This window comes from Silurus meridionalis, chromosome 1, assembly GCF_014805685.1.
Source record: "Silurus meridionalis isolate SWU-2019-XX chromosome 1, ASM1480568v1, whole genome shotgun sequence".
Classification (NCBI taxonomy): domain Eukaryota; kingdom Metazoa; phylum Chordata; class Actinopteri; order Siluriformes; family Siluridae; genus Silurus; species Silurus meridionalis.
The window spans coordinates 6,455,598-6,483,276 of NC_060884.1; the positions used below are offsets into that span (position 1 = coordinate 6,455,598).

A 27,679-nucleotide genomic window follows, 5' to 3' on the forward strand; every position below is an offset into this window, starting at 1 on the left:
TACAAATGTGCACCTCACTAAGTGACATTTGCCTTGATCACAGATCTGAATGCTGTATTTGAAATCTGTTTACTGAAAAGACAGTAACTGTGATTGAAATGTCCCACTGCACTACATGGTTCAAGAGAAAATCTAAGACATATTCATTTTACTGACTCAAGAAAAAAAACACATCCAAACATTGTACAATTCTGGTGTTGTTGCTTTATTTTCCATTGATTCCAGTTTGAACGAGGAATGCTATACTGTATGTGCCACTAAAATCCTAACATCCGCCCCAGGCTTTTTTTTCTTCAAGTGTAACGTGCAACCACAGACTATTACCATTACCATTACTTGTGATGAAGAGAGATATTTAGCACAGAGTGACCAGATCCACTTGTTTCACCACTGATCTAAATAATACTGTGATACACTGTCACACCATAACATTAAACCGATATCGGAGCAAGTGGATTGTTTCAACAATATGTACAATATCACAATGGATGGTCGATGTAAAAAATAAGAGGTTCACTTTTTGTAGCAAAATATCTGTATATTTTTTAAAAAAAGGGATCCGTTTTTTTTTTTTTTACTCAATGCAGTGTTTAAAAAGAAGAAAAAAGTCTTCGGTTCACGGTTCACGAACATCACGAGAGAAGCCAAGCAGGAGAAGTAGTGTGTGCTGACATACATTTATACACCGAGCGTCATGGATTACACTGAGCATTGTGAAACGTTGGTAAGTAGAAGATTGACCTTCATAGCACCAGTGACGGAGACAGTCCTCCATAGCACCAGTTGCCTGTCTTCTCTCATCGGCCTCTCAGAAATGTCCATCCGCTTCTCTTTGCGAAGGCGTTCGTTACGACAGCGGAATATTTAAAAAAGCAAAGTGCATCGTCGTGTGTGTCTCGAACCAGACGTAAACACTGCTCGTGGGAGAGTCCAAACACTACCAGTAGTCACACGTTCGTCCACACGTTAGTCGTTTTCTTTCCATCCTTTCGCCTGCCACAGTCTCTGAAAAAAAAACTGTTCACAGAGCTATGTCCACTAGATAGGACTGCTCACTTCCAGTCTTCTATGCATTAAAGATTAATCAGTTCCAAGTGCAATTAATAAGAAAAAAAACTAAACCTTTTTCAGTTTCTACTTTAAATTTTGGAATTAATTAGAGGTGCAGCTCCTCTCATTGTTTTTTTCCCTGTAATAATTGGACATGGCCCGCCTTCTCAGCAGATGGTGGCCACTCGGAGCAGGTGAAGACTCTGTCTGTCAAAGCTGTTCCTCCTACTCCTTTGGACGGCATCGGCACGGCGATAAGGGTGACTGCGCAGGTCTGTACGGGCAACACAGTGACAAGTCAATATCTACAGCCTTGACCTAGATCACAACGTCCAAAAGTCTGAGTCCATAACCAACTGTTTGGTTTTATCATCAGCGATACAAACTAAATCTTCAATAACCTTCTAATCGCTTCAGATATATGCTTTGTTTTTACATAACAATCACAACACAATCCAAACAGTTTTTGGATGTTGACTCGGATTTTGGACGTCGCTCTACGGGACACGTTTATAGTCACGATTCAGCACTAAGCATTCGTTCGCATGCGTGTCATGATGAATGAATGAGATGTCATGAACAGAAAATAGGGTTGATTCATGCAGGGAAAAAAACGAACCTCAAATCGCATGCTCAAAATAATGCATATTGCGTACAAACATAAGGGGAAAAAACAAAAACAAACAAAAGAGTGCGATATGAAGAGGGATGGACAACATGAGAGTCATGAGCAAGAGAGAGAAAAAGAGAAAGAGAGTGAGAGAGAGAGAGAGAGAGAGAGAGAGAGAGAGAGAGAGAGGAAAGCCACCTTTCTGAGGGAGAGAGTTTAATTTAATAATGGAAGTCCTCGGAGTGGGTGGGGTCACAGAAGAAGCGTGAGCCGCGCTTGGCTGATCGTGCGGTAAAGGGGACGGTCTTCAGCACTGTGGCAAAACAACATCCAATCACAACACAGGACAAAAAACTACGAATGCTTTTTCGATGTGTCCCAGCAATTAGATGGAACAGTTTTTGAGCGAGACTTAAATTATAAAAAATAATAATAATTTGCACAAATGTGCTTTTCAAACACCACTATTTACAGCTTATGGGAAGCGGTTAAGGAGTTGGACTGATCGAAAGGTTGTGAGTTTAAATCCCAGCACCACCAAGCAACCTCTCCTGGGCCCTTGAGCAAGGTCCTTAACCCTTATCTGCTCAGTTGTATGAATGAAATAATTGAAGGTCGCTCTGATTAAGATTGTCTGCCAAATGCGATACATTTTTTTTACGACGGTTCAACTTTTCAACGATATTACGATGACAACATCGATACAACTACATTTTTAATTTTAAATTTCACTTGCCATGCAAATCTAGCAGTGTGGCCGGCAAACTCCGCCCTCCTCTCACCATCAGCTGCCACTGATATATTTAATTTATAGTTTTTACAGTACAGTACTGTAAATTGCTCTGTATTGTAAATTATGTACTGTAATATGTTAAATTATGAACAAATGACAGTATATTACCATATAGTGATTACTTTTATAAATTGTGTGTTTTTTCCATTGTTCTGTAAAAAGAGTTTACATGCTGTTTTCTATTATAATCAAATGAAAACATAACCAAACCCCACCATTTTCTACCCAGATAGATCACCCCAATATAGGCCCACCCACCAGCTCTGCCATATCATACAACAATTTAGAAAGCACTATCTGCCCTCTCCTGAATACCCAATCTCATAGAATCAATTGGCTAGTGTCACTGTCTTTAGTCTTTATTTTAAAATCAAAATACCTCAGCAACAGGGTGAATGCTTTAGGTGCTGCTTTTATCGTTTTTTTTTAAATACACGATCTAAACTCTGTCCACAAGAGCTAGCTTTAAATGCTATAGATTAACGATTGGATCACAGCTATAAATACGACTAACTTAATGGTTATGTTTTGGTTTCAGCTGAAGTAAACACGTTCTTCCTTGTCCAGACGATCAGCTTCAGAATATCGAGCTGTTTCAAAAACTTGGCATCTCCAATTATTGGCGAACTCCAGTTATAATGAATTGTGATCTGCCAATAATGTTTTTTTTCCATGGTCACAGTAAGGTGGACATGGAGGTCATGGAAGACGTGATGTAATGTACTGGGAGAGGTTTTGGCTGTCAAATGTGGCTCAGTGAAACCCTTTACTTGTAAGAAAAAGGGTTGTCAAAACTTACAAAAATCACATTTCATATGCCACAGAGATTAAGTTGATTCATTGTGACTTTATCCAGCCTCATTCCCACTTAAACCCAGGATATGACTGGCATATGGTTATTAATGCTACTTCTTGGTAATTGTAAGCCTTTAATAAGCAAGTATTTGGATAAATGTTCACATTTGCCACAAAAGTCCCATTGCACAGGTTGGGATGTGTAACATGGATGACTTGGATGGAATCTCAAACACCCGAATTTCTATTCCTAACTCTCTCTCTCTCTACATTCTCAGAACCTGTCAATTTGCTCTTATGACACATAACATGTATTAACATGTAACTGTGCCATTTCAAATACTTGTAAGAAATTGTATACATTTTTAGGCCATTTACATTCATGATATTTCTCCTGTTATTGGCTTTTTATTGATTTCAGGGATTCCTTCTGCTGTCCCTCCAGTGTCATGGCATGTGGTCTAATTCTGGTCAATTGCTCTATCAATGCTCTGGGGATTTAAGGTCTAAGTAGCAACCTTGCATTGTTTTTTGGGACTGGCTAAACTCCTGAAGTGGTTCATGTAATTGGATTTAAATTTTCCATTATGTAAAATATGTTCTATAAAAAGCTTGCACTTGCATTTTTATACACAGCATCATATGTGGATTTGGTTGTAAAAAGGATCAGTGTATGCTGATCACATTCATCTGTACTAGAGACGCACCTGTAATAATGTCCTCGATGGCCCCGTCTTTGCCCTCGTAGACATGGCGGCTGTCCTTGCCCTGCCTCTTCCTTAGCTCGGATATCAGCTCCTGCTGCTGCCTTTTGCCTTTATGGGATGGAGACTAATGTGTGGGGAAAAAAGACAAACAATGCTTTAGAGGTATTTTTTTCAACATTCGAGTTTTGAATTAAGACTAATATAAGGTTGGGGAGTTTTAAAATCAACAACAATAAATAGATGAAGAGTTATTAATGATTTATTTTTAGGTCCTTTAATGTCTCCATCACTGGAAACTTGATGTGGATTGTTACCTGCTGATCCGCCTGCTCCTCCATCATGGCCTCCTGTTCCATAAGTTTCTCCATCATCAGCTGCTCTTGCTTTTTCCTCTGCTCATTCTCCTCATTTGCTTGCTGAGGAAGAAAAGATAAAAACACTATAAAGAAGATGTGGGTGTGCATTCACTCCGATGAATAAAACGCTATTTGAGGTATCTGGTCAATAGGAATCTCTAGTCTCAAATCTCTGAAATATACAGTGCTATTCTGTAATTATAAATCAATTTTATGTATCTTTTTAATAATTGTATTTAATTTTTTATTCTATGACATCTTGTTTATTTTAAAACTAAATATTAACTTTTATTCGTCTATAAAAAAAAAAAACTTAATATATTGCAATAATACTGATGACATTATTATCGATATAGGTATGGGTATTGATTAATAGTCGACATAGGATTACAATTATTCTGCATTAGGTCTCAAGAGAGCAGACATAAAAAAAATCCAGACTCACCCTGTAGGCCTTGACAAAGCGCACAAACACTGGAAAGAAGACGGAGGGGGGCATGGTTTTCGGGCTTTCGCCAAAATACTTCACAACTTCGTCAAAAGCATCCTGTACAAACAGACATGATGTCAACTGACTGTCACGTGTCCTCACTAATTACCTTCTGCCATTGTCATTACTGCCCTAATTTATTTCTCTAGGATTAAACCTGTCCATCATGAGTAGCCACAGTCCTTTTACATCACAGTGCTTTAAAAATTCTCAAATCTGATTGGTCTAAAGGTGTTGACTATATTACTGTTTCCATTTTATTTAGTTCATAAGGACTTGTATGGAGGACACAGTCAAATTTAAATAATAAGCAGATTTAAAATGTCCTGTCATTGAACAAAACAAAAAACCTAAAGCTATTTTCCACCTTAGGAAAATATTTCTCTGACAATGTGGATTTCTTGTATATCTGTATACACATCCTATATGCACAAATGTTTATGAACAGCTGATCATAAGTCATATATGATTTCTGAATATCCCATTTTAGCCTTTATTTGCTTTTATAATAAACTTCAATTTTCTGGGGAGATGTTCCACTAGATTTTGGAGTGTGCTTGTGGAGATTTGCACTCATTCAGCCATAAAGGCGTTTGCAAAAAGTCAGGTAATGATGTTGATTGAGGAGGCCTGGGATGCAGTCAGCATTAAAATTGATCCCAAAAGTGTTCAGTAGGGTTAAAGTCAGAGCTCAATAGCAGGCCACTCAGGATCTTTCACTCCAACCCATGTAAACCATACCTTCATAGAACTGATTTCATATTCAAGTGAAGGGAAAATTTTATTCTACACATCCAAAGACATCCTATACAATTGTGTGCTGAGGTAACAATTTAATGAAGAGACACGAGGCTGGAAAAGTCAAGTGCCCCAATCCTTTTGTCCGCACAGTGGACATAATGTAATAATCTCATAATGTATGCGTTATTCCTTACTGTCCTTCGACTGGGAATTTTATTCATTACACCAATTATGACCATTTTTCACCATTTATTTCTTACTATATTGTTCTATTTTCCTGTCACAAAAAATGTGCCTGGAATACCAGAAGTTCAGATATGTATCTCTGTGGACACAATACAGGCTTTAAAATGTCTTAGACATGTCCATATTAGATTATACTAATCAATTTACTTAGCTCAAGAGCTGTTTTGTACCTGTGAGATCCTAGCATCATCCTGTAGTTTTTTCAACCGGGTCTCATTGTGGTGGATGAAGTCCTTGAGTAGCGAGTTGTGACCGTGCATGCTGTATTCACGCCGAGTCAGATCCATCCCCCTCTGCAGCTCTTTCACGTCCAGAAGAACATTCTCCAGAGAGACTAACAAAAGCAGAAATTAATTTTTTAAGAACTACCAATCAAACAAAGAAATGCAATGACATCAAATGTGATGATTGCAAAACAAGTCATTTGAATGGTATCTAGGTAAAGTTTTCAGATCTTTAAAAAGCAATGAAGAGTCTTCAGTTATTACAACTCACTTTTCTGATTGTTTTATCTGTAGTTTTTCTACTACTTAGTGTTTCATTATACTATTACACTATATGGACAAAGTTTGTGGACACCTGACCATAAGATTCGTATGTGCTTTTTGAATGTACCATTTCACATTTAGTTTCCATTTTATTTTATAATAACCTCCACTCTTCATGGAAGGTGTTCCACTAGATTTTGGCGTGTTCTTATGCAGATTTGGCCTCAAGGGTGCTAGTAAAATAAGGTACTGATGTAGGGTGAGGAGGCCTGGGGTGCAGCCAGCATTTCCAATTCAACCCAAATATGTTCAGACCAGAGATTGTCCCATTTAAACCATATCTTAATGGAGGTTGCTTTGTGCACAGGGGCATTGTCATACCGGAACAGGTTGGGGTCTCATAGTTGTAATGAAAAGAAAATGTAATGCTCCAACGTTGTGGTAACATTTTGGGGAAGAACCGCATATGGCTGGAAGTCATGTGTCCCAGTGATTTGTCCATATAGTGTATGTACAGAGGTGGTCCAATTCCATTTGTAATGGAGCTATAATGATGCACCATTCCAGAACAAATTTGCTTTCTTAAAAAGCTCAAATGCTCTGATGTACTTAAATTAACATGATGATGCTAAAAGGTTTATGAATTTGGTGCTAGCAAAAATAAATGAGACATCTTGCATTTTATTTATGAACTCAACCGGTATTTTGTCTAACAAATTTTGTCTTACCTGCAGCAGCTTTTTCTACATAGTGAAGTTCATTGTAGAACAAGCTCACAGCAGCATATTTCTCCCTCACCACATTAGCAATGTAGTGTAAAAGAGTTTGCTTCCTGTCTGTGGACTTCGTCTCCAGCAGCTGTAATAATAATACAAATAAAAAAAAACACAACACAACACAACAAAAATGTTCACAAACTTCTAGATAATGTTATATGGACAAACGTTTGTGGATACCTGGCAATAAAATTTATTGGAACATTCTGACCATCCTATTCCACATTTAGCTCCCATTTGCTGTAATAATCTCCACTGTTCTGGGAAGATTTTGGAACGTGCTTATATATATATATATATATATATATATATATATATATATATATATATATATAGAGAGAGAGAGAGAGAGAGAGAGAGAGAGAGTGAGAGATAGATAGATAGATAGATAGATAGATAGATAGATAGATAGATAGATAGATAGATAGATAGATAGATAGATGTAATTTATGTAATTTATTAGTATAAACTCTGTTTTGTTACTCTGAACTTTTGAGCCACCTCAATGTGTGTGTGTGTATATATATATATATATATATATATATATATATATATATATATATATATATATATATATATATATATATATACACACACACATTGAGGATGTATCGTGGGACAGGAATCATATATATTTTTTTATACCATGAATTACAGTTACTGTCCACCACTGATATTAAGTACTGAGTAACCACTACCCACCCTTACCTCTAGACTTATATTGCCTGCCCTTACCTTGAGGCTTAGTTCTTAGTTTAGCTGCTTGCATATACAATAAACTCTCTAAGCATCCCAAAAACAAAGCGTCTGATTCATTTTCTGCAGCATCAGATTGTAATCCAATCAAAATGTGTTATGCATATCGTATAACATAGAAACGCATTGTATTTGGTCATACTGTCACTCTTACCTTATGCCTCAGCTTAGGAGCTCACATCAAAACACATTTTCTAAGCAGCCCAGAATATAAGACGTTTGTTTTAGTTGAGCCGTCGCTCTTTTGGAGTGCCAGAGATCCAGAGATGATTCAAAGGAATAAACGCTGTATATGTGAAAGCACTCTTAAACTCGAAATAACTTTAAACTCACCAGATCTAAACTCTGAAGCTTGTAGCCATACACAGCTCCTCTTTTACCGCTGTTCATGTAATTCCCCAGAGCCAGAATGATCTAAGAAAATAAGAAAAAAATTTATATAATGGGTGGGATCGAGAATTGTAGAACATGAAGCTCTGTGCCAAAAGTGCAGCTTACCTCAAGGATTTTCTTCAACTTCTGGGAGGATTTAATTGACACAGATGCAGCGATGATCGCATGAAGTTGCTGCAGAAATAAAAAGAATGTAGTTTTAGGTATGCATATCTATTCTAGTTTCACTTCAGAATACATTTCCTATAATCTACACATATTTTCTTTCATCTACATGCTCTGTATTCCTCCATTTATTTGTTTACTCATATCAAGATCTAGTGTAGTGTTTAATCATTGCATCCATACGCTTATCTTTTACGTCCTTTCTCATACACTCTATTCCCCATCTGTCTCTCCTCTGACGCAGATCCATCCCTCTATCCATTTCATCTATGTTCTCTGTAGTGTTCATTCACAGTTTCTATGAAATTCAATCTATTTTATGAATGATGTGCATTTCCTCATGCACTAATGATCTAGCCATCATCCTTCCAATCCATCCCTCAACTTCCCACTTATCTTCTAGTGTTTTTCCAGAGATGGGAAGTAGTGAAGTACAAATACTTTGTCACTTTACTCAAGTCGATTTTTCTTGTTATCATTACTTTACTTACTACAACTTTTTACTTTCACATTTCTCATTACATTTTTTACACAAATATCTGTATTTTCTACTTCTTACATTTTCAAACCAGACTCGTTTCTTTAGTTTTAATCTGTTTGGTGACATGATCAATATTTTTTCTTGTCATTGAGCACAATTTTCAGCCCCTCAACCTATTTTTTGCGGGACGTTTTCAACCTACCACTTGTGTATCATTTCTTGGCTCTCACACACCACAGACGTAGGCTAGCCTACGAGACTAAGAACAAGCAAGGCAGAAGGCAACAAGAAGTATGGGGGTATCATCATCTTTGCTCTGCTTGTGTTCTATATGGTGGTTGTTCAGCCTGGATACATTCGTTAAATAACATTTTAAATTATTTTGTATTAATATATTAATATAATGTGAGGTCCAGTTACCAGTGTGATACTAAAAGTTAGTAGTAATGGCTACTTTTTAATTAAATACTGTACATGTCAGAGCCCAAACTTTTTTACTATAACTTGAGAGAAAAAGTATAGTCAGTACTTTAGGGAGGTGTTTACTTTTGGCATCTCTGGTTATTACACATATATACCCACTTTATATCGGTCAGGTCTGTGGTGGATCTAGAGCTCTTCAGGAACATGAGGTAAAAATCTTACTAAAATGTTAAATCTAGTCTACCTACACGCTCCTTTATCACATCCCCCTGATTCAATCTTGCAGTTTTTTCTCTTTCCATGTATCTTCTATCTGTATTCCACTTAACCTTCAGCCCTCCTTATCTGTCCATCAATCTGTAGTTGTTTTTCACATTATAATGTCCATAGCCATATTAATCATTGTTTCTACTGTTTTTAATGTACCATCCCATCTTCTCTCCATTCCTTCACTATGCAGAGCAGAATCACCACCCCCTATTTATCTCTTACCGGTGTGAGCATCTGCAGGCTGTCACTAATGTTGCCCATAAATGCCATGATGGTCATTCTCTGAGGCAGACGTTCGATCTTGCTGAACATCATCATGAAGCGGTCCTCGTCAGTCAGTTCCGCCAAGGGCCGTCGCTCCCTCTCATACTGCCGCAGCGTCTTCACCTCTGCTTCGGTGGGCATGAAGCGCATCAGACACTCTGCAAAGTCCACAGGCACGGTGCGCAGGTCGAACCTGAGAGACAATGAACATGAAATGGTTAAACAGTGTGTGATTGGAATCGCATCATATCAGTCAAGTGGAATTATTATGAGAATGGAGAGTTTAAATATTTAATGAGCATTTGCAATATAATATAAAACATATCCTGGGTTATTTAACATGTTTTTGTTAACTACATAATTCCATATGTCCATATATCTATATAAAGAAGCGTAGTGCAGGTGGTGTATACGCACGACTGAATTGCTTTGCAGATCTCCTCAGGGCTCTTTCCTGCTTTGCGTAGGGTGATGGCCAGGTTCTTAGCCCTGTTGGCCTCCAGTAATGACACTTTATTGGGGCCTTTCTGTGGAGCCTTCTGCTTGCTCATGGTCATATCCACTGCAGGACCTTGGGCTTTGGTCTTAAACATGTCCTCAAACTCATCTACATTCAGGTCCTGTAAAATTCCAAACAAATAGAAGCATGACAAATGACCTATAATACATGTTTATGTATCTGGGCAACATATATATTATTAATAGATGTCTGGTGTATGAGACTGAGAATCACTGTTGTTTCTACATTGATAGGAAAACCTGAAAAAGAATACTGAATTTTGAGAAAAACTTCTTTACATGAACATTACTATAGCACATTACTATTCGAAGCTCACATACTAGCTTTTACTAATGTTCACAAATTACATGTAATGTGAAAAACAGTGATGTACAGTGTAAAGATATAAAGTACAAAGTAAAGCCACCAAATCCTACTACCAGGTCATATCCAACATACACAATCTCATGGTTAAGAGCAACGAGAGGAAAACAATGCTGGAACTGATTCACAAGCTGTTTTTACACATTAAATCATATAAAAGGTTTGTTCGGAGATCTTGAATTATCTTGTGTACGGTTGCATATAAGCAGTGGTGGATGAAGTACATTCATCTACTTGGGTAAAAGTATAAAAGTAAAAGTAGATCTGTATTGTCTGTGAGAAATATCTTAGAAGAAGTTATGCAATTTAATGTTCCATTTTTCTGTGCATCATACACTATATGGACAAAAGTTTTGGGACACCTAAATTTTTTTTTTCAGCCAATATGTGGTTCTTTCTCAAACTACAAAGTTGAAAGTACACAATATTGTATAGGATCTCATTGTATATCCTAGAATTAAATTTTCACTTTACTTGAACTAAGAGGCCCAAACCTGTTGAATTAAAAATTTTTTTTTTTACATAAATTTGCCGTGAAAGATCATGAGTGACCTGGTATAGACCTCTGACCTCAACCTTAGACCTTTGTGTTGATTTGAAATGCTGAACTGACTCATAGCAAACCACTCGCTAAAAGCTAAGGATATAAACACAGTGACTCACCAAAGTTGTGACTAGACAAGATTTGCCGTATTTTCTGGACTATAAGTCGCTACTTTTTTCCCACGATTTGAACCCCGCGGCTTAAACAACAAAGCGGCTAATTTATGGATTTTTCCAGGTTTCACAAGCTTCAAGCCAAAAAACTGAGCTACATAACATTAGACCAATGAAATTGCCGAACGGGTTCAGTTGAACCAATGAAACTCTTTATATTAAATCAGATGCGCTCCCACTGAATCGGGGCGCACCACATCATAAATATGGATGAGGTTCCTCTGGCGTTTGACCTGCCGCTCACTCGGACTGGCAACAGGAAAAGCGAATTATTCGTCACACTGAAAACAACCGGGCATGAAAAACGCACTTCACCTGTGTTCTGAGCTGCACGGCATCGGGAGAAAAGCTTCACCGATGGTGATTTTTAAACGCACGACGATGCCAAAAGAAAAACTCCCGAGAGAAATAGTTGTGAAAGGAAGGAGGAAGACAGTGAACAATGACTTTCTTGGTAGGCTACTGTTTAGATACAAGTCATGTAACAGACACTGTCTTTCATTAAAGCCTGTGTAAAGTTCATTAGTTTCAATGTAGACATACGGCTTATAGACAGGTGCAGCTTATTTATGTTCAAAATAAAAATCTTTGTCAAATTCAGTGGGTGCGGCTTATATTTGAGTGCGCTTAATAGTCTGGAAATTACGGTAGTCTCTACACAGGAATTTACCTTGGAATAACTGATCTACATTGTGTTAGCTACTGTTTCCATGCATCCACAATTAGAGCTGGTGTCCAGGCCTGTAATATTGTGCTGATTTAGGCTGACATGGCAAAGTCATGACCTAACGTAATAAATAGATTCACTTCTGTGCATGGAGTTTGGTTGTAAGAGGAGTCCCAGATGGCTTATTACCTCCAGAATCCTTTCATCGTCAATCTCGTTAAAGACGGTCCCATTGATCTGATTAGGTTTCAAGGCCACCCAGTTAAAGACCGGCATCCGGAACTTGGTCTTGATCGGCTTTTTAATTTTCACGGCTGGATTAGGGAAACAAGATGCGCATGTCATTATCAGGCAGTTTTAACTTGGTAATAACAATTCATTAATGTTTTATGCATGTATATACAGATATATACATTCACAAGCATGTCTGTATATGCACAAAGCAGCTCAGGAATTGTTCAACAATTATTGATTGATGGGCACAAGAAAACAACACAGCAAAAATCAGCAAAAAATTGAGGAAACCTACAGAAGAGCTTGATTGGTCCATCTTTGATGGCAGGAAGAAAAAGAAAAGTAGATAAAAGCAGAAAGGTTTAGAGAGCGTAAAGCAAACAGGTAATTCAAGCAAGCAAAAACAGAAAATGGCAGTGAAAATTAACAGGAATAAAATATTTTGCGAAGAAATCAATCAATTATAAAAAAACTAATAATTTGCCCACTTTTGGACTCAAATAAACAGATACATAGGCTTTACATATCTAAACCTATAGCACATACCTGTTAGGCCAGAGTTGAATATGACTGTGGGTGTGCCACAGCCAGGGAGGGGAGGGGCTACAGGGGGTGGAGGTGGGGGTAGTGGGGTGGACATCTCCATGGCCTGCCCAATCAGAGGGGGTGGAGGAGGGGGTGGTGGAGGAGGAGGAGGCGGGGCAGTGATAGCTGATGGTCCGTTAGGTACTGCATGGAGGAAAAAAATAATATATTATGAACAAAGCCAAATTCTATAAGTTTACTGATGCCAAATAAAAATAAAAGCAACATGGCAACATACATTTTCAAAGATGAAATAATATTTGTTTCTATTCTATTAAAATTAAATATAGTATGCAGTTTTACTTTCTTTTTACAAGGTGGAAAAAAAAAATCTAATATGTTTTACTCACAAGAGGAGTCAGTCAGGGGCGGTGGTGGAGGAGGTGGTGGTGGTGGTGGAGGCGGAGTGGCGATCCTTCTCAGGGTTCCAGTTTGTGAAGTAGAGGCATACGAGCAGCTGGCACCTGCGCCAGCCTGGATCATGGCATCGGGGCATGGTGACAGAGGCATGGGCTGAGGAGGTGAGGGAAGAGGGGATGTTTCTCCTTCACCATCTCCCTCTCCCCTCACCTGGATCTGCAGACTACCACGCCGCTCAAGCTCATGAATCTTCTTCTCTAGCCTGGACTGCTTTTGGATGGCTTCGTCCTTCTCACGCACCATACGCCGAAGAGAGTGTACTTGCGAGCTGGCATCCCTGTACACAGCCTGCATGATAAAAAAATATACTATATAAATATTTCATATTTCCGTCAATCAGCTATAAGCCTTTGAATCTTTTATCTACAACTGACAAAACCTTCTCTCCATGTTTTGGAAATAGACAACGATTTACTTCACATTCTCTTAAGGACAGGCGTGTGGACAAAAATGACAATGAAACATAAAGTAGAATCATGATTACGAATATGAAATGTCAAAACATTTGTTTAATTTCCGAAAAGAGCATCTGATTTTTATCATTTTTTTTTCACCTTGCTAGTTTCAGGTAAAATTTGAACTGTAATATAAATAATTAAATCATAATAATACTAATGACTAATTATTGTATATATAGTAAATATAATAACTTGGTGTTATTGGAAAAAAAAAGCATTTTTTTTTAAAGTCCTGTTCCACTTCCAGTAAACAAAAGAGCCCTGAAATGGTAAATTAACTCAGAACCAACCCAATTTTAAACATTCATAATCATATAAAAGTCCACCATCAGTGGTTTAATCTTCTGTAAGATGATGTACTACAAACTTAATTTAATTGCAAAGATTCCTTTTAGAGCATGCCCTCACCCGTAGGGAGTCCAGCTCCTTGTTCTTCTGCATCAGCTGTTTTTCTAGCTCCACAATCTTAGACATGGCCTCATTCTCTGTGTCCAGCAGCTTATCCGTCATCTATGCACAGAGACAAAAAACAGATGCCAATAACGGGGTTAAAACCCTACTCCTTGACAAAGGAAAGAGTCAGGTTTCAACTACAGATGCATACAAAAATGCATTATAACATTGTAGTGATTTATTGTTTCATTGTCCTAATCTGACGGCTCATCTCACACTCGTGCACCCAATTTGTATAACGTCTATTGAAGTGTGCGTCACATTATAAACTTCACTTTGTATTTCTTAATGATGTAGAACACTTGTGTACTTTCATTCACTGCTTTTATAACACTTAAATTTTTATATATATATATATATATATATATATATATATATATATATATATATATATATATATATAGCAACAATTCTAATTCACAAATCTTCAGAGAGTTCTTTGCAATAATGTGCCATGTATGTATATGTCGAAATACTGTATACAATATTTTGTATTAAGTAATAAAAAAATTATAAAAATGAATGAAAAAAATGAATTCACCCTAGTCCAGTGCGCATCATGTACACTTATTACGGTCGACGACTAGCTAGCGGCAGCCCTCCTCCAATTTGAATTTTTTCGACTTATATACAGTGCAACTTCGATACTCGCGGGGGTACGTTCTATGATAACCGCGAGGTTTTGACTCTCCTTTTGATGGTTCCTTTTTCAAGAGGAATTGTACATGTACATGTACTGTAAACGCAACACAAATTGTGAATTCCTTGTCATACATGTTTTATTTACTACTTTAAATGAATAATACAATAATAAAACAGTTTTTCAAACATTTTTATGTCATTTATTAGTACAAACTTACACGAGTTACCCTTAGTCCGGTTCCAAATGAAAAGTCGCGAACTATCGGGATTCAATTGTATATTGAATACTTATATATAATACTTTATTGATCCCACTGGGAAATTGCCTGTTTTTTAATCTAACACTTAAACCATCCAAGTTTGCTTTGTTAAAAAAACCTCTTAACAGAGTTGTAGGCTGATTTATTTTAGTAATCTTGTAATTTAGAGTACCAGTGTAGATTTATTCATTGCTAGAGACTCAAAGCACTTTTGTACGTCGCTCTGGAAAAGGGCGTCTGCTAAATGCTACAAATGTAAATGTTTTTTTCACATATCTCAGCAATGTAAGAAGCTGCCGTCTGAGCGCAGGGTCAGCCATGATACAGCACCCCTGGCACACAGAGGGTTAAGGGCCTTGCTCAAAAGCCCAAAAACAGCAGCGTGCCAATTCCGGGGCTCGAACTTCCGATCAGAAACCCAGTGCCTTAACCACTGAGCCACCACTTCCCAAACTAAGCCACCACTTCCCCAATACAACAAAATTAAATATATGAAAACACACGCAAAAGATCTCTTTCTTTCCCTGACTGTTGATTCATGCAGCCTGTCACAAGTACTTAGGTACATAGTCTAATGATTTGTGCGTGTTGTTTTTGTTGTTGTTTGCTGCTGTAAATATTGTGTTAAAAAAGTGTGAAGAATTTTTCCTACATGTGACAGACTCTCCTCCAGCTCCTCCACGCGTTCCAGTGCTGCGTTTTTGGTTTCGGCATCTTCCAACAATGTGCCCACATCGAACAGGTTGTCTAGATATGCCTGGATCTGCACCTGCAGCTTATCGCTCTCTGTGTGCTTCAGTCTCTACACACACACACACACACACACACACACACACACACACACACACACACACACACACAGAAAAGTAAAAATAAAACGTGTTTGTTACTATTACATATTTTATCTAATGAATTCTCTGTTATACAGAGACAGAAATCAAATTTGACCATTACATATAAATCAATTATTATGTACAATATAAAAATAGAAACGGTTCCTTATTTGTCCTAAAAGCAATATCAATATTGGGCGATATAACTCTGAATTAACATGTCGATTCTTCTATCCTTAATATATGTTCTTTGTAAGATGAAAAAATGTCTAATGAAATGAAATGAAAGTCGCTTACTTCCAGATAATCGTCCAGTGAAAGCTTGGTGAAGTCGTATTGAAGGTGAACTCGAAAGTTCATGTCTTCCACAGAGTGCACCACGATGTTGATGAACTGCATGCATGCCACCTACGGAGCAGTGGCGCAAATCATTAGTGGTGCAAATGCACACAGTAAGCCATTAGGACGAGAGTGTTCTTACATTAACCCACCATGAAATCGATATTGTTGTCTTCATTTTTAAAATCCTCCATTAGCTTCTCAAACCGCTGGGACTCCGAACAGACCTAAAAAACACAAACCGAGCTTAGATCAAACAACAAAGCTCATTAGCTGCTAATCGTGAACACAAAAACTCATTCAAACTTTGCTCCATTAATAAGTGGAGTTAAAAAGGAATTGAACTGATGTGAATCTAGTCAGCCACTTGAGTACCTCTTTAAAATGATCGAAGGCAGCCAGGATGATCTCATGCCCTCCTCTCACCAGACACACAGCAGCCAGCAGCTCCAGAACCAAAGCTTTGGTCCTAGCCAGTACATTGACACACACAAGCCAGCAATAATTAACTCCTGTCTCAATCAGGTATGAAGTATCATGCTGGAGAAAAACTACAGCATGTAATACATCAGAGTAAATTCAGTCCAACCAATCAGCCTAGCAAGAGTTCTGCATGTCAGATATCCCTATTAGTTTATCCTCAGGTGATCTAAAGAAAGTCTCACCATTCCTGATCCCTCCAACAGAAATTCTGACCCATCATGGCAACGCCAGCTGAAAAGGTTGACCAACCTCATCTAGTGCAGTAGAAAATTTTACCAACTCCCACAAAAAGTTTGTCCAGTCATGCTCACTTAGACCGAAGGTTTGACCAACTATCCATTATACTTGACAAAATTTGATCAATCATGTCTGATACAGGATAAAGCCTGATTAGTCTTACCTTTTCCATCAAAAGATTTGGCCAATCCCACCCATTCCATCAGAAAATTTGACCAATCCCACCCATTCCAGCAAAATAATTTTGCTAATCCAACCCATTCCATCAGAAAATTTGACTAATCGCACAAGAATGTTTGACCCACCTCGTCCATTGCCCAATCCAAACTAATCCAGAAAATATATTTTGACCAATCTCACATGTTCTGGCAGAGGGGTAGAATAATCCCATATATTTCAGGAGAACCAATCCCACAAGTTCCAGCCGAGGCTTGACCAATCCCACCTATCTCAGCAGAAAGCATGACCAATATCATCCATTGCAGCAGAATGACCAATCCATCATATTCTAGCTGAAAGACCAATTCCCACTGTTCTCTCTGAACTTAGATGAATCCTGCTTCCCCTTACATGTATTATTTTTGTTTATATCAGGCAGCAATAATTTCAAACAAGCTTAACTATTTCTATTTTTTAATCTAATCCCAAGTAAATCCAATATTTGGTCTTGTGTCAACCACAATGACCTCAAATTATACTGAAACTCAATTAATAACAGGGTAAAGTTGTGTTCACACATACAATACACTCCCATATCTGACTCCATTTTCCACAATTATAAAGCATATTTCAACGTACTTCCAATAAGTGACTATGGATATGAAACAAAAAGTAACATTTGAACTGTATATATATATATATATATATATATATATATATATATATATATATATATATATAATTTTATAGGCTCTGTGGTGTGAACCTGACTTACCTGAGATTTTTGATGTTGAGGCTCAGAGCAATTTCATTTACTGCATGTGGATGTGACATCACCATGTTAAAGCCATACTACAGGCAAAGAAATTGTGAGAGAAAAGTTTTAACTTCAAAAAATGTTTGACTGGTCAACAAAAGTTCGCCTTAATATTTCACAATTAGTGGTTCTTTTTTATCTACATACCTGGTAGTTCATGATGGCTCGGAGACACATGACGCAGACGTGGACGTCATCCTTCTTACAAACTAGACGAGAATTTTTCAGCGTCCTACGACTGGGAAGCGTGTTGGACCTTAAAAAAAAACGATATCCGATTAAGTGTCTGAAGAAACCTAAGAAATGTAATGTTAAATGGAGAACATAAGAATAACTGGGTGAACTTTGTCTATTTTTTTCTGAATGGTTTACCTTAAGGAGTGTCTTGTGGAGCGTTGTATACTGCTGCTGCTGACTGGCGAGGACAGATTGGTGTCGCCATGTAGATCTTCTATAGATCTGCTCCACGGTGTCTCCACAGACGCCTCTCCGCTGGCCCCCTCCGCTGCATCGCCATCGAAGCTAAAGAAGAGAAACAGTGATGGAAAAAAATAACAATTAACACTCAACTTATGCTTATAGACGGAAGAATGTGATTCAAGGAAAAGGGAAATAAAAGACTCACGTAACGGCATATTGTGCAAAAGATAAATACTCCACCAGCACGTCCAAGCCTTGGTTCTCTTCATTCAGAAACTCTCTCACCCACCTGAAAGCACAAGAAGACATCTCACTCTCTGATGTTTTATGTCAGTTCAACAACATCTTAACCAATTTACATTTAATGTAGCTTTCTCAGAACAGTCAGGGGAAAAGCTATATCTTTATGTTTTGTGACATGACCTGGGAGGCTTTGTGGTTTGCTTGGAATGGAACATCTAATCACAGCTGTTATACAATATAATACAAGTTTGTGGACACCACATGAAGACAATATGGACAAAGTATTGGGACACCTGACTTTTCCAGCCATATGTTATTCTTCCTCAAACTGTTACCACAAAGTTGGAGACGCACAATTGTATAGGATGTCTTTGAAGAGACTATAGTAGCACAGAACTTAAGAAATAGAGAAGAAATAGGAGACCAAAACCTGTTCCAGCCCCATGCCCTTGTGCATAAAGCCATGAAGATATGGTTTACATGGAATGGAGTGTAAGATGTTGACTGGCCTGCCATAGAGCTTTGAACACCTTTGGGATAAATTGGAATGCTGACTGCACCCCAGGCCTCCTCACCCATCAGCACCTGACTTTACTAACGCCCTTGTGGCTGAAGGAACAGAAATCTCGACAAGCACACTCCAATATTGAGTCTTCTCAGGAAAGTGGAAATGATTATGACAGCAAATAGGGACTAAATGTGAAATGGGATGTTCAAAAAAACATCTTCTGACCCAACTAAGACCTTTAAGGTATTGAACAACTCGAGTTCCTCCACACCTATCTTGCAAGGCCATATCTTCATGGACCGTGCTTTGTGCACAGGTGACTGTCATTCTGCTTGGGCCTGTTAGTATCTGTAAAGAGATATTATAATGCTACAGTATACTTAATAACCCTTCAATAGTGTGCCTCTAACTTTGTGGCATCAATTTGGTGGAACATATGTGAGTGCGATGGTCAGGTGTCTCCATGTAGTAAAACTTGAAGAACTAACTTGTCTAAAGCATTAAACGTGACTTTAAACCGATGAAATGTATTACATTTCAGACTTAAAATTAATAAACAATTGTTTGTCATTGTTGTCTGATGCAGTTTAAGAAGAATTAAACATGCCTCTGGGAAATAAAAAGCTTCAGGTTAGCAACTCATCATGAGTCATATTTTGTGACCGTCTCTTAAATTAGGTTATAGAACTTATATAAACCTGAGTGATCCTCTGCAACATTTAAAAGGTCTGATCGTCTGTGTCGACCTGTGACTTACCCGATATGATTGGTTCGGAGTGAAATTTCCAGTTCGCGGAGCACCTGGGTGGATTCCTGCACTCTCCTCCTGAATTTCTGCAGAAAACGACCATTCTTTTTATCCATATCAAGCATCACCCAAACATATACAGTGAGGTTTTTACATTTTTCGGATACAAGTTTCTACTGCGTATGTGGGCGGCTTCACATCCGTTACTTACACATAATAAATGACCTGAATAATGCATGAGCTGTGCACCAAGCAGAGCACACATGCTGCACACACATTCACTAGGATTTAGAGGAAAAAAATAATCTTGCACACATAGTAAAAGTATTTTTTATTAGTAAATATAAACTATAACACCACGCTCAGAATCACCAATATAGTGCTCAGAATCCTCAATATAGTAATGATAAATTCAAGGGATTCCTGAGGTAAAATTATTAAACTGACACACCATTAAACAACAGCAAAAACACTGCGCTTCTGCATAGTGCCATTCACTTTTATGCTTTTTTTTTTTACTAGGAGTAAAATAATCTTGGATTTTAGTCCTGGACAGTATTTTCTTGCAAGATCCCACCTCATGCAAGGGACATAATTATACCGAAGGCCAACAAAAGTTTACCCATGATATACTATGCGAACATTTATGCTTATGACTGTACATACAAAACAAAAACCTGGAATGCCACCTGAAACCAATATAAAATACCTAAATGTGCCTATTCATGAATTTATAAAATAAAAAAAAACAATATAAAATAATAAACGAATGATTTAACATGACTGCCAGCTTGTCAGCTTATCCTTCAAACCATCGGCACATGTTTTATACAGAAGAGTGCACAAATAACAGGCAATTTGTGGTGGATGGAGTGCTATTTTATAATAAGTGCAATTTGGTACACAAATTTTGAATATGAGAAAACTTGGGAATATTGGTGTATTGATTGTGACTTCACTGTGTGTGTGTGTGTGTGTGTGTGTGTGTGTGTGTGTGTGTGTGTGTGTGTGTGTGTGTGTGTGCGTGTGCGTCTGTGTGTGTGTAACTGCATAAGTATAGCTTGCTGGATATGGCTGGTATAAATGGCAACAGTGATTAACATCAGCATACTGCACAGTGTCACAATGTTGTTGAAGCAGCAGGGTTACTGCTTCAGGCATAAATGAGGCTTAAAACCCACCTTTCTTGTGACAGCAGGGTCCAGAAATCCTCTTAGCTTCTGGATATATGTATGAGGAGGATTTTTCACCTGAAACATCTCCTGTTAAATACATATAGGCAATATGGAATTATTACATTACACTTATTACAGTATAAAACATCCATAAAATGTATTACATTCAAAGCTCACCCTCAATATTGCCCCCAAAACACATGCAGATGTAAATATCAGAAAAATCTACACTGAAATTCTGATACATTTCATTCTGATGTCAAACCAAAATCCTCAGTGCAAAGCAAAGCCAAAAATATGGATCTTACAGTTTTAATATTTTTAGAGGAGACTATAATAATCGACACGTCATAGAAATTGTTGTGATATTTTAGTGACCGTAATGCTGCGATTCAACGTGTGCTGATGTAAATTATCCAGCTCATCCGAGAAGGGAAATATTTTTATTCAGATGAATTCTACCGTTTTTATCTGATTAGTGATGCAACTAGGAAGTTGAATTCGAGTTATTAGATGCGGCAATTAAAAAGGCATGCATGTGATACTGTTAAAAAAAATTCCAATATATATATATATATATATATATATATATATATATATATATATATATATATATATATATATAAATATTAATATATATAAAGTAATACTACTGAAAATATTTTGTTGGATCAAAATCTTTTATACATTTCTATCTGTTCTAAATATATTCATAAGCAGTAGATTTCATCTGTATCTACATTCATCTTTGATGTTGCTACTGGACTTTCAAACTCTACTGTAACATTACCCGTGGCAACATCCTCCAATTTTTTTCCTTCTTTCCAGCATCATCCAGTAGGTCTCACGAGAGAAATACGATCATGCATTATTAATACCTTATTCGCTCAGTCACCACAGCAAACACATCCACATAAAGAAGAAGAGTCGATGCTCTCGCTGGCTCACATTAGTGTAACCATGGCAACATCACATGCGTATGCAAATGCAGTGGGTGTGTATGATTTCCTAGCGTGTGTGGGGAAGTGTGGGAATTCGGAGAGAAGTACAAATACAAAGACTCACATCTAAGGCACAATATACTGCATAAATATTAGAGTTCCTATGCCAGTTCTTCCATACTTCTCTAATTCTCTCAGCTTCCATATTTTGCTTTGTCGCCATTTACATCACAATCATACGTTTTATTTCATACATTATACATTTTACAATGATGTTTTCACAGGAATATTCTGTATGTGGTGTATCAGCAAATTCATACACCTTCTCTGGTTCATCACTGTAATCGAATCAGTACGATATCATATGCTTTAAACAATAAACTGTTAATAACAATGGCTTATGTGTAACTGTATTAATTAGCTACGGTTGTAAAAAAAAAAGCACTCTGTACTCAACACGCAGATGGTGGATTTAGTTAAAGTGCATTATTATCTTATATAGTTATTGCAGTATTTTCTTTATTTTTAGGGAATTTAATGGTTAAGTGCATGTGAGGTTCCCTGGTGGTCTAGTGGTTAGGATGCGGCACGCTCACTGCTGCGACCCGGGTTCGATCCCTGGTCAGGGAACCGACCCCAGCCACTTTCAGTGCCGGTCCCAAGCCCGGATAAATTGGGGAGGGTTGCATTAGGAAGGGCATCCAGCGTAAAAACATGTGCCAAATCAAACATGCGGAGGATCCGCTGTGGCGACCCCTAATGGGAGAAGCCGAAAGAAAGTTTAGTGGTTAAGTGCATATGTATTAAAACTTTTTTTAATAATCGGCCCGGTAGTGTGCTAATACACCATGCTAATAATTCTACTACTAATAGAATAAATAGTAAGAAGAAGTATATATATATACACACCAATCAGGCATAACATTTTGACCACCTGCCCAATATTATGTTGGTCCCCCTTCTCTGCCCAAACAGTTCTGACCCGTCGAGCATTAACAGCATTGACTTCTTCAGCAATTTTAATGCTTGTACAGTAAAGGATTTTGCTCCAACCCTAGTGAGTTCGGGTGCCAACATATCCGAGAGCTTTACATTTCCAAGGCTCTTAAAAGATCATTTTGACAGCTTATTGTGATCAACTCTTTCCAGCAAGCTCTGACAGACAGGCATTAGTGCTTTCACTGTGATGTTTATTAAGCTGAGGGTGTCAACCCATGTCACTCACCTGATCACAGATGAGCTCCCACTTCTTCTCGTTATCGTACTGCCGCAGTAGCCTCACCTTGTCCGGTGGAAGGTTCATGGAATTCTGAAAAATATGGAAACTGTCATCAATCAAGCCACGTAATTGTTTTAGTCATGCTTTGACTAGACATTGTGATCACGCCAAGATTTACGCCCACTTATTGAATTAGTTCAGATGGATTGCTCCGATTTGGATTACTTGCGACTAAGCACCTGGGAATCTCAAACATATGGCAGGACCATATGTAAGGGAAAAAATACGATAAGACGATAATCAATGGTGGAGTGGTGTGTGTTGCAGACAGGCAGAGTTATTGATAATGAGCTGGAATTGATTATTGATTATTGATTATTAACACCACATTGTTATTTGCCAGCCATTTTTTTTACAAATATTGCCATTTTGTTTTTCTTTTGACAAACGTTTTTTTTTGTCTATTTATAGCTGCATTTAGTGTCATGGAAGGTTTCTAAAACAGGATCCCGTTGTCAATTAGGTTATAGCAGCTATAAACTACACTGACCAGATATATCATCATGGCCATCAATCAGGCATAACATTATGACCACCTGTTTAACATTGTGTTGATCCCCCTTTTGCTGCTAAAACAGTCCTGACCTGTCTAGCATTAACTTCAGCAATTTGAGCTCGTCTGTTGGATCGGACCACATCATTCATCAATGGGCCTTGACCAATCAGAACCCTTTCACCGGTTCACCACTGTTACTTCCTTGGAACACTTTTAAAAAATACTGACAACTGCAGACTGGAAACACCCCACAAGAGCTGCAGTTTTGGAGATGCGCCAACCCAGTCGTCTAGACATCAGACATTGTCAAACTCGCTTAAATCCTGACCCATTTTTCCTGCTTCTACACATCAAGTTTGAGAACAAAATGTTCACTTGACGCCTAATATATCCCACCCACTAACAAGAGATAATCAGTGTTATCCAATCACCAGTCATAATGTTATACGGTCATAATTTTATGCCTGGTTGGTGGTAATAAACCACAAACTCTTCATCCTGAAACTTCCCTGTACAAACAAACTTTCTGTAACACGTTTACCATTGGCTGAGCCTGAAAACTCCTTCCAAAATACTTCAACTTCTCCCCACAGAAAGCTTCACCATATCAATGATGAACTATACTGTAGGTATTTATTAAAACATGATATTATTTATATGAAAGATTTTTTAAGAATAAATCCCAACCCCCAACCTACACCTAACTTTCATTATTATTATAAATCAAATATTACACCCTAGTATTTTTTTGACATACACTATAGGGACAACAATTTGTAGACACTTGACCATAAGGTTCTATTGTGGTTTAGTAAAGATTTCTGCTTGTGGAGATTTGTGCTCTTTTAGCCACAAATTAATCAGTAAAGTCAGATACTGATGTAGGGTTTGAGAAAGCCTGGGGTGCACACAGTGATCCAGTTCATCCCAAAGCTGTCCAATAGGGTTAAAGCCCATATCTTTAGAGCTGGCTTTGTGCAGAGCACTGCCATGCTGGAACAAGTTTGGGTCTCCAAGTTCAAGTGAAGGGAACATTTAATTCTACCACATCCAAAGACAATTAAGTGCCTCCAACTTTATGATAACAGTTTGAAGAAGAACCACATTTGATCATATTGTGCATTTGAATCTAGCATTCATTTTGTTCCTGACTATTGTATTACATGTGCTCAGAATAGAAAATGTGTGTAATTGTTGATATGGTTGAAAAAGAAGACAAGTCTCCAATGTCAGAATTTACTAACAGTCTAAGGCAATGCTGACTTTAAGCTGTCTAGAAAGAGAAAGTCCTCAAGAGATAGGACCTATTGGTTAAAGCCACTTAAAGGAATAAATCACTTGTGAGTGGGATGCTATTGGAAAATAATAGGTATTGATCTGGCTATACTATCATATCAATTATAACAGCAAACCCTATCACTCTTTCTATATTACTTAATGTATTCGCTGTAATGACTAAGAAGTGATAAAGGTAAAAGCACATGGTGTTAGAAAGTCAGCTGTTGTGTAGTCGCACTGTTTTGCCATGACACATCTAGGACATCGAATAACATGCGCACATCCACCTACAGTAGGCTCCGTAGTCATACAAGCCTCTTCTTGAGCAAAGGGGACGCACAATGAGTTCTGAATCTAAGCACAGATGTATTCCGACTCTCTTGGGACCAAGAGGCAGTCACTCAGATGATTAAACAACTAATTGCTGAATACAGAACAACTGGGCTTCTTGTTATTTAAACGAGGGTTCCAGGAACCCATCCTAGTGGGGTAGAATTTGTGATGCAAAGTAGCAGAATCGAGGTGGTGATTTGCATTCCCTCCATTTTGTCTGTCGCTCGGGCTACACCCTCCAAAAAAAAACAAAAAACATTTATACACAGTGAAATTGTACGTCTGAGGTGTGAGTCTGGATCCTACAAGCTTTGATTTTCAACACGGATCACACGGCATGTGCCTCATTTTTTTATGCTAATCGGATCAGACGCCTGCACCGATCAGGACAGGACTTAAAAAAAAAATTGTTTCTATGGTTGAACATGAATTTAAAAAAGTGAATAGTGGCTCTGTGTGCTTTTTGGTGTAGTGCATGAGATCAAAATCTGTTTAGTAGTCAAGGATATATATGTCCATGGATTATAGCTAGAGGCACAAACAATACCAGTTTATAAAGTAGTAATAAAGTTTGAAGTAGTTTGCAATTTTCGATTGTGTTTTTTCGAGGGGTGCGGCTTAAGTTTTTGAATAGTACATGATATTTTACATACATTACATAATAATTAACTTTTGATTTCTGCATGATATTTTGACTGCAGTTTTTATATTCTTTGAACATATTACCAGTTATAGGGTTTACACTCTATTTTGCTGGTGTTTCTATACATTTTTAATCTCTGGAATATACAGAATCCTTTTATGTATATTTGTGTAATGAGTTTTCTATGGAAAGCTGAGTATTAGTAAAAAATAATATGATGGGTTAATTGACCGCGTCAGTGATTTTGCAGGTGTTTTCATGCTTCTGGATCTTTGTAATATATCTGAAAATAAAATAAACCCTGTCTGCACACTCACCATCCCTTTGTTTGCCATAGTCTATGCTTAAAAACGGATCAAACTTCTGTAGTTTTTTGTAATATTGCTTTTTAAATGTAATGTTCACGGTGCTGTTATATTCTGAAATACTCATGGTTATTATTCGGTCATATATTTTTGTGCTAGCATTCTATTTACACTATAAATAAAAGAAATGGGGGGTGTGGTGTACAGTTTTAGATGTACATTTCTCTTTTTTAATGCAAATCTATTGCATTTTTAAAAAAATATATGATGGGTCCAGTGACTGAAGGTACACCAGCATTTATGTACAATATGTCAACAATTACAACATGACCCTCTGCTTTCTAATTGGTAAATCATATCATATCCATTACAATCCACATGGACGTGCACGCAGGTGACTGGGTTCAGCATATGGAATGGGGATTTGGGGTTATTTTAATTTTGCATGGTTTAGGGAGAACATGCACATGTCCAAGTAGACGCCCAAAAGTAGGCGATCGAGTGTAGCTATTGTGCAGACACCAACATCATGAGATCCAGGCAGCCTCCAACACAATAGACGCGCGCGGGGGTACGTGTGTGTGTGTGTGTGTGTGTGTGCTTTCACGAGCGATCTGGCCAAATGGGGAGGGGACGGGGGTCTGCCGTCTTGAAATCCCACTGTGGAATTGGTGTGAGATATATCTTTTCCAATGTCTCTCTAGAGTAATAGATGCAGACCTTACCAGGGCTATGGAGAACCTCTCCTCGAGCTCGATGGGGTCAGGCATGGGCAGCTTGGGGGGCTTGTTTCTCGCCCTGAAGTCTGTGAGCTGCGCGTCCACGCTCTCTGCGTTGCCCATGTTTTTGTTTCTCTGGTTGATAAGGATGAGGAGGATGACGATGATGATGATGATGATGGATTTCAAGTCGATTAACCAGTTGCTTTTTTCCCCCTTTTCAAACAAAGAACAATACAGTATTCAAACAGGCGAAAATCCCAGATATTTGCCCTCCTCCCACGTTTCCATCGATGGATCAAGAGACGCGCATCCGCTACATTGTTAATCCGTGCGCTTTGGTAGCCAGTCTCCAGAGCTCGGCCTCCAGGAGCATCCTCATGGCATCTAAAGCATCGCGCGCAGACACGGGCACCGTCTCGACGGGTAAAGATGGTGCGTTCTATCCCCCGTGAAACGCAGCGTTGTCCGTTACAGGCATGGCTCAAGCCCCCATATAAATAAGTTGCTCTCCCGTTAAAACCTGCGATCCCGAATAGAAACACACGGGGTCCGGGAGGATTCAGCCCCCCGACACAATGAATCCTTTCAGCACGAGAA

At 38.1% G+C, this 27,679-nt stretch overlaps 1 protein-coding gene across 4 annotated transcripts; it reads right to left on the bottom strand.

The window, feature by feature from the left end:
* Positions 1 to 184: 184 nt before the first annotated feature.
* On the bottom strand, positions 185 to 27,679 carry fmnl2b (formin-like 2b). 4 transcript variants are annotated; one of them, XM_046846875.1, is made up of 28 exons: positions 27,086 to 27,679; positions 23,252 to 23,335; positions 21,092 to 21,172; positions 19,920 to 19,996; positions 18,617 to 18,700; positions 18,364 to 18,513; positions 18,139 to 18,247; positions 17,950 to 18,026; positions 16,671 to 16,764; positions 16,448 to 16,522; positions 16,254 to 16,364; positions 15,776 to 15,925; positions 14,177 to 14,278; positions 13,241 to 13,598; positions 12,852 to 13,034; positions 12,601 to 12,621; positions 12,261 to 12,385; positions 10,222 to 10,424; positions 9,763 to 9,997; positions 8,307 to 8,375; positions 8,142 to 8,222; positions 7,005 to 7,134; positions 5,959 to 6,122; positions 4,757 to 4,858; positions 4,270 to 4,371; positions 3,956 to 4,079; positions 1,859 to 1,973; positions 185 to 1,324 (listed from the first exon to the last, which is right to left on the bottom strand). In XM_046846875.1, the coding sequence occupies exons 1-27, from the start codon at positions 27,200 to 27,202 to the stop codon at positions 1,882 to 1,884; spliced, it is 3,300 nt and encodes a 1,099-aa protein (XP_046702831.1). In that variant the 5' UTR covers positions 27,203 to 27,679; the 3' UTR covers positions 185 to 1,324; positions 1,859 to 1,881. The 4 variants fall into 4 exon arrangements, with proteins under 4 accessions (XP_046702831.1, XP_046702849.1, XP_046702822.1 ...); XM_046846893.1 differs by lacking the exon at positions 12,601 to 12,621; XM_046846866.1 differs by lacking the exon at positions 1,859 to 1,973.